Here is a 15,370-nt window from a genome sequence, read left to right as displayed (position 1 = left end):
AAGTCCAACAGCCTGCCACCTCAAGACTTTCTTTTTTTGGTGGGGAGGGTATGGGAGAAAATTGAAGAACACTGACGGCATCAGCGCCCTTCAGTCGTGGGCTAGGATGGCAAAGGAAGCAAGCTACTAGTTCTGTGCTTCAGGAGGTGAGCACCATTGGATATCAGGGCCTGGCCACATGTACCTGCATAGATCAGGTAGCTTTACAGGACTTTGTGGTGTAGTGGAGGGGAGAACCAAATGGAGGAATCAGGGCCAACAAAAGTGAGATCATATGAGCTACTAGGAGCGATGGCCACTCTAGCTGGAGGTCATAGGCTGGAGAAGGGGATTAGAGGCCAGATCACAAAGTGTCTTAGAGACTTTTCTCAGCAGTTTGAGTCTTATGCAGCAGGTTCTGAGAAGCTGCTGAAGGAATTTAGACAAAGGAATAATGTGAGTTGACTTTCATCTCATGAAAAGTTTAACTGATTTGGATCAAATTGGCCAATGAAGAGGTGTTGGGAACAAATTCAATCACAGATTGGCAGCTGATCTTTTCAGAATGAACTGTTCGGGTTAATTTAGTCTGTCACAAGGGAGATAGAGACAGGCATTCTCTCGGTGTCCTTTAAAGAAAGGTTCTTCGTACAAAAGTTCCTGCTTGCTTTCCCTCAAGAGTTTTGTATGCAACTCTAATGAGCAGGTTTTTTTTTTTTTATAATTCCGTGCATTGCTCCTGGAAAATAGAGACAGTGGGGTACATTTTTAGACTATGTTGTCATTTTATGGATTAATTTCTATTATTATGGACATTTTGGATTTCAGTGCATAAATATGAGCAAAACATCTGTTCATGTCATTCCCTTGCTTAAAGAAAAAAAACAACTTCTGCTGGCTCCGCACTCCTACACCAGGAGACAGTCTCAGGCCATTTTCTTGGTGCCTGCTGCCCTCCGTGAATGGACCTCACCAGCTCAGCTGCTCCACCTCCCTTTGCTGCACCCCAGCAGACTCACGAACACCATCCTCTATTCTCTGCTTACTGTTTCTCCCATGCTGCCTTGCTCTCCTCGCCTGCTGCAGGATGATGGTCTTCCATCGTCTGGGTAGTAGCCCAACTGCTTCTTTCTCCCTCACCAGCACTGTCTCCCTTATTGGCAATCCACACAGCACTCTCTGTATGCCTTGATCTGTTGTGGAACTCTGAGCTCCAGCCATGGCACGGCCCTTGCTGTATTGAAATTTGAGCAGCTGGAATGACCTGCACGAGGCTGTCAGGAGGCTGGGCTTGCTAACATTCTTCATTGAGTAGAGGGAGGGCTCTGGTGACACTCCAGGAGAGGTTTGCTAGCCCCCCCTTCCCTCCTCCAGGGTATATAAACAGTTAACAATTACCAGGGATCGGGGAGGGCTGTTTGCTGATAAGTTGCCCACCCTTCTGTGAGTAACTCCAACTAACCTCATTGGTTCACCAAGCTAGACTTGGGTGAAATCAGTTTCCTGGTCTGTCGTTGGTGCCCTATTTGAAATACATACATGTTCATCTCTACCCAGGAAAAGTTAATGTGGTACCATGCCAGTCCTGGCCGTGTCTCAGCCTAGTCCTCTGTGGGAAAGCATGGCCTTTCTGCCCCTCTAGTTCATGGGCTCACCGAGGGCTCTGTCTGCATGTTGTTCATCTTTCAACAGTTCGTAACTCACTGCCTCACCCCTGGCTGAAGCTCAGTGTGACTAAGTTAAATGGTTTGTGTTTTATTCTCTAAGTACCCTGGATGAATCCCAAGGGGACGACTGACCAGGGAGCCTCACTTTTGTAGCAGGTTGGCCAGCAAAAGTTTTGACTGAGGAAGGATCTTCTCACACACCAAAATCTAACTGTGCTATTGCTAGGGTTTCTGTCCTGGGAGCCTATCTCTGAGGCGACACTGGATGGTTTTTATCTTTTTGAACATACAAGGAAGTGAAACTTTTTTATGTTTTAGCTTTCTTTTTAATTATCATTAAACTTAGCATACAGGGCAATTGGGTTTCACCATCCCTCAGTATACTTTAGGTGTTCAAGAAGCCTTTCATAGGTCTTGACCCTTAATACTTCGAATTCTCTTTCTTTCTATTTTGGTTTGGTTTTGGTTATCTCAACACAAGCAGGAGTTCTCCGAGAAGAGGGAACCTGTGTTGAGAGATGCCCCCATTAGACTGGCTTGTAAGAAAGCCTGTGGGGCATGGCCTTGATTAATAAGTGATATGGAAGGGCCTAGCCCACTGTAAACAAGCTTTTCTGAGGTGTGAGAAAGCAAGCTGAGTGAGTCACAGGAAGCCAGCCAATGAGCGGCGTTCCTCCACGGTCTCTGCTTCCTCTCTGCTTTCGTTCCTGCCCTGACTTCTCCATGACTGACTATTGTAAGATGAAGCAGACCCTTTCCTCTCTAAATTGCTATTGGGTGGTCAGTGTTTTATCACAGCAGTAGGAAGCAAAAGTAGGGCCCCAGCGCGCTCTCTCTCTCTCTCTCTCTCTCTCTGTCTCTCTCTCTCTCTCTCTCTCTCTCTGTGTGTGTGTGTGTGTGTGTGCAACACACACAGGCACAAACAAGTGTGCTCACTTCTTGGGATCAAACACAAGAACTTGCTCATGTTAGCCAAGCTATTCTACTAGACAACTAAACCCCTACCACACCAGGACTCCTTTCAAATACTGTCTCCAGTCATAGGACATTTGTCATAGGGAAGAGAATTGGCTTACAGAACGATTCAAATATCATAGTTATGGCAGGCTACCCAAGAGATGGTTACCCAAGGAATGCTGGTCAGATTGAACACCCTTCCTAAAGACAGATATAAGCCAAGCCACAGAAGAAGTCCTGATAATGTGAACAGGGGAGTGAGAGATGTGTGTTGGGAAACAAATCAATTGTATTAATAGGGGAGTACATGTTAAGCTTCTTTAAACCAGACTAAAGCAACTTGGGTCTGATGGTAGATTGGCCACCGAGGAGGCCCATCTGCCCAGGGGGTGTGTGGCTTAAGAGGGCAGTAAAATAGATAGCCACACTGAGGCAGGTGTGGCTGTTGGGTTATAGGAGGATAGATAGGATTAACATGGATTGGCTCACTATGTCCTGGAATATTATTCAAAGAAATAGGAAAGCTCCCAACTTTAAAGAAAAGCCCGAGGTGCATTGCCTTTATTCTCTTGAAGTAGCTTTCACAGTGGATTATCTCATGTAGTGATGCCAACTTCTTGGATTGGGAGGGGGTTCACAAAAAAGGGGCAAAAGACGGGGGGGGGGTCATTTTAGTTAAGGAGTAGACGCAAGATGACCAATTATGGGAAGACTAAAATATTTGTCACAGGAAGTCAAATTTTTGTCCTGTTCACGGTTCATTTTCAAACTGGGGCTTTTCAGTTTTCTTTAGTTCGTTATCAGAAACAAACCAGTGAGAGGCACAGACCGGTGGAGCAACCCAATGTGGAAAATTATTTGTGGCTGTACTTTCAAAAATGTAAACAGTAGTGTTCTGATGATGCTAAAACAAACTGCAGGTGCTTAGTTTTTCACTGTCTGTACATCTATGGAATATCTGTGTATTTGACTTTTTCTGCTGAGAATACAAAGTATGTTATGACTGTTTATAAGTATGGAAAAAGTCAGTGAGGGTTTTTTGTTTGTTTGTTTGAGGCAGGGTTTCTCTACATAGCCCTGACTACCATAGAACTCACTCTGTAGACCAGGCTGGCCTCAAATTCAGAGACCTACCTGCTTCTGCCTCCAGAGTGCTTGGAATTCAATGTATGTGTCATCACCACCCTGATAGTGAAAATATTTTTTGAAGGTCAAAACTGGCCTTGTCGTCCTGGGCTTACACAGTCTCTCTCTCAGCTTCCTAAATAGCTGGGACTGTAGGGGTGGCTCACTGTTCCTAGCGAGAACTTTCTTATCGTTTTTTGCAGTTCTATGGTGAACACAAACTTCCAAGGAAGGTTGGAATTAGTTGATAGGCATGGAACAAATTGTTTGCCATAATTGTGTCTGTCTTGAGAACTTGTCCAAGTCTTTGGTTTTTCTGGAAAGTTGTTATGTTTTACCAAGGTGCATTTTTTCCCCTATCAATAATGGTGTGCTAAGAATAAAAAATAGTATTGTTCTAATTGACATCCTCTCAATTTATTCAAGTTCTTTTGTTAATTTCCCCCTGTTCTTGTCTTCCTTTTGAGTCATTTAAAACTTATCAGCATAAAGTGAATGCCAAGCCAGGAGGCACTGAATCCAAATCTGTTCTTGCTTGAGAGCCAGTGGATTGAGTCAGCTTAGACTCATTGACTACAGCAAAGTTCATCAGACTTCTCCTTACCCCTCTGGGGAGAATAGGGATTATTTGTATAATATCTGAGTTAAAGCAAGCATGGAACCACTCATAGAGCATGTATACAGTCATTTCTTTAAAATAAAATCTTTTTGAGTATTTCAGACTAGTTCTCAAAATAAATAGCAAGTAGACTTGGAAGGGGGAAGTAATTTTGCATTAAAGATGTCCCGTGCGAGGGGAGCAGAGAAAAATGTAGAGCTCAATAAAAATTAATAAAAAAATTTCCTGTGCTAAAGTTATAAAATTGGAAGAAAATAGGGAGGGGTAGGTAATGTAATTTTTCCTGGTTGTCTTTATGTTCAATTTTAAGTACCTTTTGAAATCTCCTTTTGTTGTCTCTTAGAGTTGTAAGTCATTCCTTAAAGTTGGAAACTGAAAATCGGTTCTGAACACTGTTTGCTCTCCTGACCTCCTGGGTGGCCATTTGGGCTTGGAAAACTTGTACACAAGACTGACTCTTTGTATTATGCAGCTGGCTGTCCCCAGGAACCACAAAAGCTGGCTTTGGAGTTCTCACGGCTCTCTGATAGGTTCTGTGGAGGATACTGAGATGAATTAGATACGGTCCCTTGACAATATCTTACTTTTTTTTTTTTTGTAATTCGATTCTTCCCGCTTGAATCTGCCAGCTCCTTTCCCCAAAGTAAAATATCCAAGGTGTTAATCCCTACTCATTGGAGACAAATGCTAAATTGGAAGCAACAGCCGGGAAATGCAAAACTCCTTATCCAATTAAGATACAAGCTCGCCTAGTCAGCTATGCTCAGCATCAGGGTAGGAAGGGAAGGTTTAATTTTGCTTAAAAAAATGATAAGGTATCTCCAAGTTTTAGAAAGTACCAAAATGTAAAGTTCACAGACGGAAACAAAACATGGTAGGCAGGATCAAGAATGAAGAAATATTAAGTATCTGTGGAGTTTCGAGTGCAAAGGTTTATGGGTATATAGTATAGTTAAGAACACTGATCCAAGCTGGGTGGTGGTGGTACACGCCTTTAATCCCTGTGCTCAGAAGGCAGAGACACGAGGATCTTTGTGAGTTTGAGGCCAGCCTGGTCTACAGACTGAGTTCCAGGATAGCCGGGGCTATACAGAGAAGCCCTGTTTTGAAAAACAAACAAACAAACAAACAGAGCACCAATACAGCTCCATAAATATGAGGCATTCAATCTGCCTAAACCTCAGTTTCCTTATATGTAAAATGAACATTTAAAAAAATAGAAAAAAAAACCTTCTTTACAGGATTTTTGACTTGTGTGGTGCTTAACAGTCTGTGTCATGGTGCTGGGTCTATGAGGCCAAGCACAAGGTATCGTTTTTCCTCCCCACCAGGAGTTTAAGGTTCTGTTGAGAAAATTGAACACCACGAAGTAGAGTGCCCAGGCAAAGTAGTACGAGTGCATGGCGCAGCCAATGGTAAAAACACCGCGGCTTAGAGAAGAGGCACCTTAGGCTATCTTGAGAGTAGTATGAGGCCTGGGGACATGGCTCAGTGACTAAAGCACTCACCACACAACCATGAGGACTTGGCTCAGGATCCCCAACACCCACATAAAAGCTGGACAGGCATGGTACCTGCTTGCAATCCTAGTCCTCTCAAGAGCTAGAGAGCAGAGATCCCCAGGGCCCTGCCTATCCAGACTAGCTGAATAAATAAATAAAGCAACTAATCCAGAAAGATAGCTGATAGCAACCTGGGACCTCTACATGCAGATGCACCTATACCGTCACATGCATGTGTGTCCACACATGTGAACAGCTGTACACACATGAACTTACATAGATAAGAATAACAAATTGCTAAGAGTCTGAGTTTTCTGGGATTGTGTGTGTCTCTCTGTGTGTGTACGTGCCCATGTGTGCATGTTCTGATAAGGACTTCCTGCATAGTTCACCCTGGCCTCGAACTTGTAATCTTCTTGCCTCAGCCTCCTGAGTGCTAGGACACCAGGTGTACCACCATGTCTGGCTTTCTTCTAGAGTTTATGAACACGCAGAAGTGATCCGAGTCTGCATATCCTCACACAAGGAAAGCTTCTGATTGAGATAAATGCTAGTAGATGGATTCCCATGTTTTTATGTGTAAAATGCTTTGTGCCAGCTAGAAGCAGCACTGGCCATTGGTGTAGGTATGATAGAGACGTAGGAGCCAAGTGTGGCTTCAAGTTAAGACAGCTTCTAAGATCCAGTCATGTGTCTTGGGTTTATCTGCCTTCTGCACTGTTGGAGTTTCTTAAGGGGCAGGTCTAATTCTTTTTATGTCTGGATCACCAGAGCTTAAGATGGGGGCTGGACCTTAGTGGGGGACCCAATAAATGTGCCACATTCTGAACCTGCTCTGTTTGCTCTCCTGCCGGAAATTCCATGCCCCCAGTGGCCATTTTGAGTGCAGAGGGTTATTTTAAGGTATTCTCTGGAGAGAACACTAGAAACTGCTGTTGAGTGGCTAAAAGGGGGAGGGGGGCTGGATGACAAGGGACAGTGCAGAAAGTTCCAAGTGAAGTGGATGGAGGAGCCATGGGACGGAGTGACTCATCTCTTTTTTCTTTACACTATCAACTTCCATAAAAATGTTCAGCAAGGCATGGTGCCTTATGCCTATGATCCCAGCACTTGGGTGGGTTGCCATGAGTTTGGGGCTGGCCTGGGATACCTAGTAAGTCTCCCATTTCTCTCTAAAACAACAACAAAGGAATAAGACTAAAGAACTCAGATGCCACTGAACATACAGTCCTGTCTCAAAACTACACACATGAAAAGTTGAACCAAGTCACCGTCTTAAAACATTTGTTGCCTTGCCCGTCCACACACCTAATGTGGCGGATGGGTTGGGCCAGGTGCTGGAATTGGCCCCATGCCTCGCTGCTAAGCTTTCTGCTCTCCCTCCCAGTGTGATAAAGAAGGGATTCTGTGCAGCCAGTCCTCACTTTAGACTGGCAGAAGACGCATTCTCCGAATTCTTCAGGAGAACTGGTTTCTAAAATAGAAGATTTATTGGTAAACTCATGACCTTTAGTGCAATACCTCAGCAGAAGTAAGTCGGGCTGGGTTTGGTGGTGTTTGTCTGGAAATACGAGGTTCTTTGTGGTTTAAGTTTTATTGTTGCTTACCGTGGTTGTAGATATGTGTGGTGTGTGCATATGTGGCAGGGGTTTGTGCAGATGTGCCAGGGTATGCGTGCAGAGGTCAGGGAGCAGCTTTGTAGAGGAGGTGTGGGATCTGTGACAAGTGCTCCTCATGCCCCTTCACGGAGTTGTCTTAAATGAATGGATCTGTGCTTATGTTCCTAATGATAGTCTACACAGGCTGACTAGCCATGTGTGCTTTGGGACAGACTCAGTGATTGCACTGTCCACACCAGTGGGTACTCCGTCAGCTGTAATGCAAGAATGCACATTTGCTCATGCTTTAGGATTACAGACATGGTTTTGTACTTTGCACATGCATAGTTAAAATGATGAAAGATCCCCATAATGGATGTGTACTAATTGCCACAAAGAAGAATGTCCCGGTTTTGATGCTGTGGATAGATCCTCAGTTGGGATCCTTTCTTTCCAGTCATTTTGCCAAGGGGCATCCTGCAGCTGAATCTATACTGATAGTTTTTCTGTTTTTCCCATAATAGAAATAGTAAGATGTTCTGTTTGTGAAGTATGTGCTTCTTCCTAGTTTTAGGATTTACACCCCGAAGGCTATTGAAAATTGTCACTAAAACTGGCTAAATAATGATTTATTTGCCTTTACAGGAGGCTCAGAAAGCTTGTATTTTTTTTAAATAAATGCGTCTCCATAGAAGTGTTTTTAGAGCTGGGATTGAGCCCTTTACCACCGAGCTACATCTCCAGATTCAGTAAACATATTTGATTTGAGGATTGCATACCCATCCATTTAGTGTGTGAAACACTGACAAAAGGAACAAGACCAGGAGTTAGAAGATGGAGTTTGGGTCTGCAGTGTAGCTCAGTCCTAGAGTACTCGCCTGCCACGGACCAGGTCCTATTTCTAATGTGGCAAAAAGAAGAAAGAATCTGAGCTTGAATGGTCATAGTGGTGCTTCGCTGATATTGTCAGACAGCTGAGCCTCTTCCGTCATGTAGAAAGTTAAAAGTGTGTGTACTTGATGGTCCTTCAGTCATAACAGCGGAATGCAGTTGTGAGTGCTTTCCTAATGTTGCAAAGTGATCTTTAAGTGAGCAGAACAGCAAACGCTAAGATTGCCACCAGCAAGTTATGCCAAGGGGACTTAGGGCTCAGTGAATGAGAACGTTCAAAGACAGATCGCTTTGTTTTCTTTCCCTGGATGAAAACTGAGTAGGTTCCAGATTTAGGTTGACTGCTTTCTTGTCATTCCTTAGGAAGTCGAGATGGAAACATTTGCTTACTTTACTCCAGATTGCATAAGCGCCTTTGCCTTTTGTCTAACGCTGTTATGGACTCGTGAAGCTACGCTGGGGCCTTGTTGTTACTCAAGCGATTAGTAAAGTCTGGTTTATTATGATACAGTTTTCTGGGGTTATGAAAACAGTCTTTGTAGGCTAATCATTGCACAAACTAAAAGGATAAATAGCAAATATGGAAGAAAATCCATATTCTCTCTCTCTCTCTCTCTCTCTCTCCCTCTCTCTCTCTCTCGATAGTGTTTTTCTTTGTAGCCATTGTTGGATCTCATTATGGATCAGGCTGGCCTTGAACTCATAGAAACCCACCTCCCAAGTGCTAGGATTAAGGAATGCTCAGCTTTCTGTTTTTAATTTAAAATATTTTATTGAATATATATATATATATATATATATATATATATAAAATATGTTTTGATCACCCCCCCCCCAGAAAAATCTGTAAGTGTGGTAAGAACTTTCTGTTTTTCTGTTTGGTAATCATAGAAGACAAACAAAATGACCAAAAAACAAACCCAAACTCAATATTTGGTTATGGTGTAGGAAGAACCTCTGCTAAATCTATTAAATCATGAAGTTCCATAAGTAAATCCAACCTTTTCCTTGTCTCTGATGATTTAATCCATTTGGAAGGGAAATATAGTGTTTCAGGCCTCTTTTTTTTTTCCTCATATGGTGAAGCCTGGTTCGCAGGTCTAGCTAGGTTTTCTGTTAAGACAGTGGTTTTCAACCTTCCTAATGCTGGAACCCTTTAATACAGTTTCTCATGTTGTGATGTCCCCAACCATAAAACTATTTTCATTGTTACTTCATAACTGTAAGTTTGCTATTGTTGTGAATCGTAATCTAAATATCTGCTATGCAGGATATCTGCTCTGTGACCCCTGTGCAAGGGTCGTTCGATCCCAAAGGGATTGTGATCCATGGGTTGAGAATCAGAATCTTTGGGGAGAACATTGTGGTCCACAGAGTAGTTACTCTAATTCTTCTCATATCTTGCTACCTGTAACAGAGGAAATAGAAATGAAGACCTAGAACATTAGGTTGAAACTGTTTGAAATGAAAAACAAACCCCTTTTTATTTGGTATGCATATGACTTTTAAAACATAGGGAAAAATGTTTATTTCACTTTTAGAAGGCATATAGTGTTTACATCTAAACACATGATCCTTTGTACCATAGGCTTATTTTATACTAATGTGCTATTAGAAGCCAAAAGAGGAATTTCTTTTTGTCATTTTACTGAGTTACTTGAAGCAGATACATGTGAGCTTCCTGTACAGCCTAGTTAATGGATGCTAATTCATTAAGTTAGGCCTTGACTCTGAGAACTATATTTAATTTATCTTATTTTTCTAACTCTTTGGTATTGAGGGCTGAACCCAGGGCCTTTTGCATACTAGGTAAGTGCTCTACTGTTGAGATACACCCAAACCCTATTTTTTTTCTCAGACAGAGTCTCAGTATGTACCCCTTGGCTGACCTGGAATTCAGTATGTAGACCAGGCTGGCCACGAACTCAGGGCTCTGCCTGCTTCTGCCTTCTGTGTGCTGGAGTTAAAGGCATGCATCACCATGCTCAGCTTATTTTTCAACATTTAAGTGACACATAAAACCATGGAAATTCTACATACTAATGAGTACCATGTAATGCTAAAAATATGTATACATCATGCAATGTTAAATCATGTTAAATATATATATATATATATATATATATATATATAGATATATAGATATCTTTAAACGTGTATCATATCTTTGTGGTGAAGGTTTAATATGTCTTCTTAATTTTTTTCCAAGACAGGGTTTCTCTGTGTAACAGCTCTGGCTGTCCTAGAACTTGATTAATAGACCAGGCTGACCTCAAACTCACAGAGATTCACTTGTCTCTGCCTCCTGAGTGCTGGGATTAAAGGTGTGTGTCACCACTGCCTGACTGTCTTTTTGATTTTTTTAGATTCATTTTATTATTAGTTTTTGTGTATAAGTGTTTTGCAGCAGATGCATGCCTGGTGCCAAGAAAATGGGGAGCCTCTATCTGGGTGTTGGGTCCTTTGTAAGAACAAGTACTCTTAACCACCAAGCCACCTCTCCAGACCCAATGTAATATATCTTAAATGTGGAATTTCCTTATTCAGCTTCTATTAATACAACTGAAATAATTTCATTTAAATAAAACATCCTGATTAGAAATTATTGACATATATTGTTTAAACAATTAACATGTAATTGTTTGAAATAGCCTGTAGAGGCATGGTTTTAACTGAATCTGGATATCTCGAAGTTCATTCCATAATTAATGCTTGAATGTCTAGGGGACACGGGTGTTTTAGGTGCTGTTGTTATGACAGTGACCAAATAAAAGCTTTTCCTTGGCTCCAAGGCTAGCGGTTCACAACCGGATCTCACTGGAAGGGGAAGGCGGGGCCTTCATCCTTTCTCCCTTTCTTCTCATCGAGAAGTTTAGCTTGGTTTTCTATTGTGGGAAGTTCCATGCCTTTGAATAGGCAGAGAGGAAAAAATAGAACACAGTATGTTCAGTGAAAGAAAATGACAGACAGGTAGGTAGTGGAATAACCCAAGTTCAAGACCTTGCACAGTAATATCTTTGTGTATTTCTGAGTGAGGGGGAGACTGCAGGAGAGAACGAGTGTGAGTCTTTTCAGGTACACACCTAGTGTTGACTTTTGCCTCTGAAGATAGGCAAATGATTTAACCTGAGTTAAATCCAGGGCTTTCCCAACTGTAATGTGTTGGAGTCGATTATACCTGTTTCGTAGGTGGTTAGGAGCATTGCACTGGAAAATAGACAGCAAACAGTTCCCTGCTCATAGAGAACACTCTGTTGGCGATTGATGACTGCTGAGCGAGGCTCAGATTTCTTCAAGGACATGAGCCCATGCTCTAGTAGATGGTCCCACACCCATGCACATACAGACAGCACTAATGGACTCAGTGGCATTGTAAGAGACAAGTTGAGAGAGGAAAGTGGAGGGAAGTAGGAGAAAAATTGGAAGGGAGAGTATGGGTGTGGACTTCATCAAAGCACATTACGTGCATGAATGGATACTAAATACAATACTTCTAAAGGAATCCAGTTGGTGCTTTTATTATTATTACTCCTCTTCCTATGTCATATTATACTCAGCTTTCATTGACCCAATCCTTGTAACAAGAACCTCAGACTGGTACCCTACTATCGCTTAGCTCTCTGACAGGAGTCCGTAGCCTTTGCCTCCTGAAACCTCACCCTCTCAGGCCCCGTCAGCAGGATTAAGCATCTCCAGGTCTCGAGCTTGCCCTAGCAAAGCTGGAATGTAATGCACTCTTTGGCTTGTGTATCGGGTACAGAGAGGGAGCTTGGATGTTGAGATTTTTTCCCTCTTAGTTACCCAGCAAACAGTGCACATTTGTGAAATGACTCACAGGCTTTTAAATATACCATTTCTGTTTGACTTCACATTTAGGGAATTTTTGGAAGACATACAGATATATAGAATATGGTGTTATTTCTTTAGAATTCTTATCTATAGTAAGGAGGAGTTTGTTTATGCATGTCCTTGTGTTCACTTGTGTTTGCTATGTGTATGGATGCACTTTTAGAGAAGGTTTCTCTTGTTAAAGTAACTTTATGTACTTAGTATCAACAATCACCTCTTTGCGGAATAGCATATCTTTGCTACAGAGAGAGGAATTTCTCTCTTCAGGGAGTCTGACAGTAACAATTTATGTCTTTGGTCTCTTACAAAGGAAAAGGCCAAGGTAGTTGAACCCCTGGACTATGAGAATGTTATCATCCAACGGAAAACACAGATTTACAGCGATCCCCTCAGAGACCTGCTTATGTTCCCCATGGAAGACATATCTGTGAGTTCATGAGTACTTTTTAAAAGAATAAGCATTTTATTTTCCAAACCAGTTCTTAAAGCAAGAATGTGATTTGTTCTCTAGATCTCAGTGATTGGTCGTCAGCGGAGAACAGTGCAGTCTACTGTACCAGAAGATGCTGAAAAGAGGGCTCAGAGCTTATTTGTCAAGGAGGTAAGGGGTTCAATGGTCATCCAAAGAACGTATTTTTTTGTGTTTATTTTATTCATTTGTTATGGGTGCGTGCACGCACTTACATGTGCACAGACCCATGTGTGTCTGAGTGAGTTTATGTGCACCGTGTATGTGCAGGTGGCTATACAGGCCCGAAAAGACTCTTGGATGCTCTGCAACTAGAGTGAGAGACAGTTGTAAATCACCTGATCCTGGTGCTGGGAGCTGAACCCAGGTCCTCTGCCAGAGCAGTGTATGGAGCCAGGCAGTGATGGTGCACGCCTTTAATCCCAGCACTCGGGAGGCAGAGGCAGGTGGATCTCTGTGAATTTAAGATCAGCCTTGTCTACAAGAGCTAGTTCCAGGACAGGCACCAAAACTACAGAGAAACCCTGTATCAAAAAACCAAAAAAAAAAGAAGAGCAGTATCTGCTCTTAAGCTCTGAGCCATCTCTCTGGCAACCCGCCATATGTTCTTAGTATTAAAAAATAGTTACATATCTGTGAATTTCAAATTTATATTATAAACTGTTGAAAGTACCTCTTCCTTTATGATAAATGGGAAATAAAATTCCTAAGCTCAATTAACTTATGTAACAGGTCCGTGTGCTGTGAGGGCAAAGCAAGATCCCCATACCAACATTTCTCAACTCAGTTCAAAAAGTCTGTTAGTATTTCGCCAGACTTTGGTTTGTGTGTTTGAGACAGGGACTGGCTATACAGCCAAGGCTGGCTTTCGGTTCATTATCCTCCTTCCTCAGGTCTCTGGTTACTGGCGACTCCAGGTGTGTACCACCATCATCAGCTCTGCCAGACTTGAAAAAATAATGCTTCTTTTTATTCTTTTCCAGTATCTAAAATGAATGATTCCTATTTTCTTATAGTGTATTAAGACCTACAGCACAGATTGGCATGTGGTCAACTACAAGTATGAAGACTTCTCTGGGGACTTTCGGATGTTGCCATGGTAAGTTTTGAAGACAAGGGAAGCAGGAGAGTTATTATTATAATTGTTATCACTGTTATTATCATTGTTATTATTTGGCTTTTTAGAAACCTCTTCTGAAACCCCTGCTATAGTCTATAATAAATCAAACTGAAACAACAGCATATTTGGCTTATGTAATATTTTGATTAGTCGAGTGTGTTTTATCTTTGCTTACTGACACTCTTACCAATAAGTGTGGGCTCCCATGCTTTGGTGTACCCATAGAGATCACAGAATAATCTTTAGTTCGTTCTGAAAAACGCAGGGAACCTTTTTCCAGTGGTGTCAGCGAAGCAGTTAGACGCTGTTTGATCAGTTCGACACCTGCTGCTGTCCCTGGGGGAGGACCTCTGGTCAGTGAAGTTGAAGGAATGGCTTGAGAACGTTGATCCAGGAGTCATGGTTTAAGTCATCCTTCTGCTATTTAATAACTGACTAGGTCTGACCTGCCCACCCATTCCGCCTGTTTGAGCCCTCCCATCTCCCCCATTTCTCCACTGTATGACTGCTGGTCCCACACCATTTCATCTAGGAAACATGGGGAAAAAACAAAGGAGAAACAGGACATTTGCGCAACCCTGTATAGCACTCAAAAACATTTTTTCCAGGAAAGAGACTACTAACATTAACAGTCTGGGTTCCCAGAGCAAACAAAAGGGAGAGCCTGATCGACACCGTGTTGCTTTCTGAGATAAAGTTCTGCCACTGCTAGCAGACCCGGCATACGTTCCTTAGCAACTTGTGCTCTCCTTGACTCCTATCTGGTCCCTGTTTTATCTTCGCAGCTGGCTGCATATGAGGGAGTCCATATTTGCAAATAATGCGGGGCCCAGGAGGTAGCTTAGTCAGGAGTTCTTGCTTAGCAAAAGTCAAACAAGCGAACAGAAGCTGTGCGTGTTTACTTAGGAATAAGGTCTACATTTGGGAAGAGGAGAGTACTTTTCCATCTCCCCGCTTGCGTTTTCTTGTTTTCTCCAAAGAATGAAGTCAACTTATTTCGCCTTTGTTTGTTGGTGACGATTGTGGATTGTGTTCCGTGTTGAGAGTAATTTTCTTTGGATTTCCAGCAAATCTCTGAGACCTGAAAAGATTCCTAACCATGTGTTTGAGATTGACGAAGACTGCGAGAAAGATGAGGTAATGCCAGGCCTTTCTTCAAGGCCACTTCTGCAGAAAGGGCTGCAAAGAAGACTTGAGGAGAGATGCTGAAACCAGTGCCTATGAGTAGCTGTGGCCAGTTTTTCTAACCAATGGGTGGTTTTTAATAAATAAAGGTTACATTTCCAAATGAGTTTTAGAAAATCTCCAATGAAATGGGCAGAGCCGTGTATATAAATGTGTTCTCTTGCCTGTGTGATGGGATGGTAAAGTTACTTCTCTTGGTGGGCATGTGGGATGGTGACTTCATGTGGATTTGCCTCTGTGCTACATCCCTCCTGGGACAGAGGGTCTCGATGTCTGTGACATTTCAAGGTATAGTTTTGACTGCATGACAAGGAGGCTTTCTTAGGAGGCCACTTGGACACGTCAGCAACTATTGAGTGCCTGCTATGTTATACCACTGGGCCTTTCATGCTGTAGACAATAATTTCAA

At 42.4% G+C, this 15,370-nt stretch overlaps 1 protein-coding gene across 3 annotated transcripts in view; it reads left to right on the top strand.

Annotated features, from left to right (window-relative positions):
- The window catches only part of Dock11 (dedicator of cytokinesis 11), a 195,427-nt gene that overhangs the window by 42,334 nt on the left and 137,723 nt on the right, over nt 1–15,370 (top strand). For all 3 annotated transcript variants that reach the window (XM_075956583.1, XM_075956582.1, XM_075956581.1), the window contains exons 2-5: nt 12,498–12,614; nt 12,699–12,788; nt 13,673–13,755; nt 14,844–14,913. In XM_075956583.1, coding sequence (XP_075812698.1) covers nt 12,498–12,614; nt 12,699–12,788; nt 13,673–13,755; nt 14,844–14,913 — 360 coding nt within the window. The remainder of the gene's footprint in view (nt 1–12,497; nt 12,615–12,698; nt 12,789–13,672; nt 13,756–14,843; nt 14,914–15,370) is intronic.

This window comes from Microtus pennsylvanicus, chromosome X, assembly GCF_037038515.1.
Source record: "Microtus pennsylvanicus isolate mMicPen1 chromosome X, mMicPen1.hap1, whole genome shotgun sequence".
NCBI classification, from domain to species: domain Eukaryota; kingdom Metazoa; phylum Chordata; class Mammalia; order Rodentia; family Cricetidae; genus Microtus; species Microtus pennsylvanicus.
This window is presented reverse-complemented; position numbering and strand designations above follow the sequence as displayed.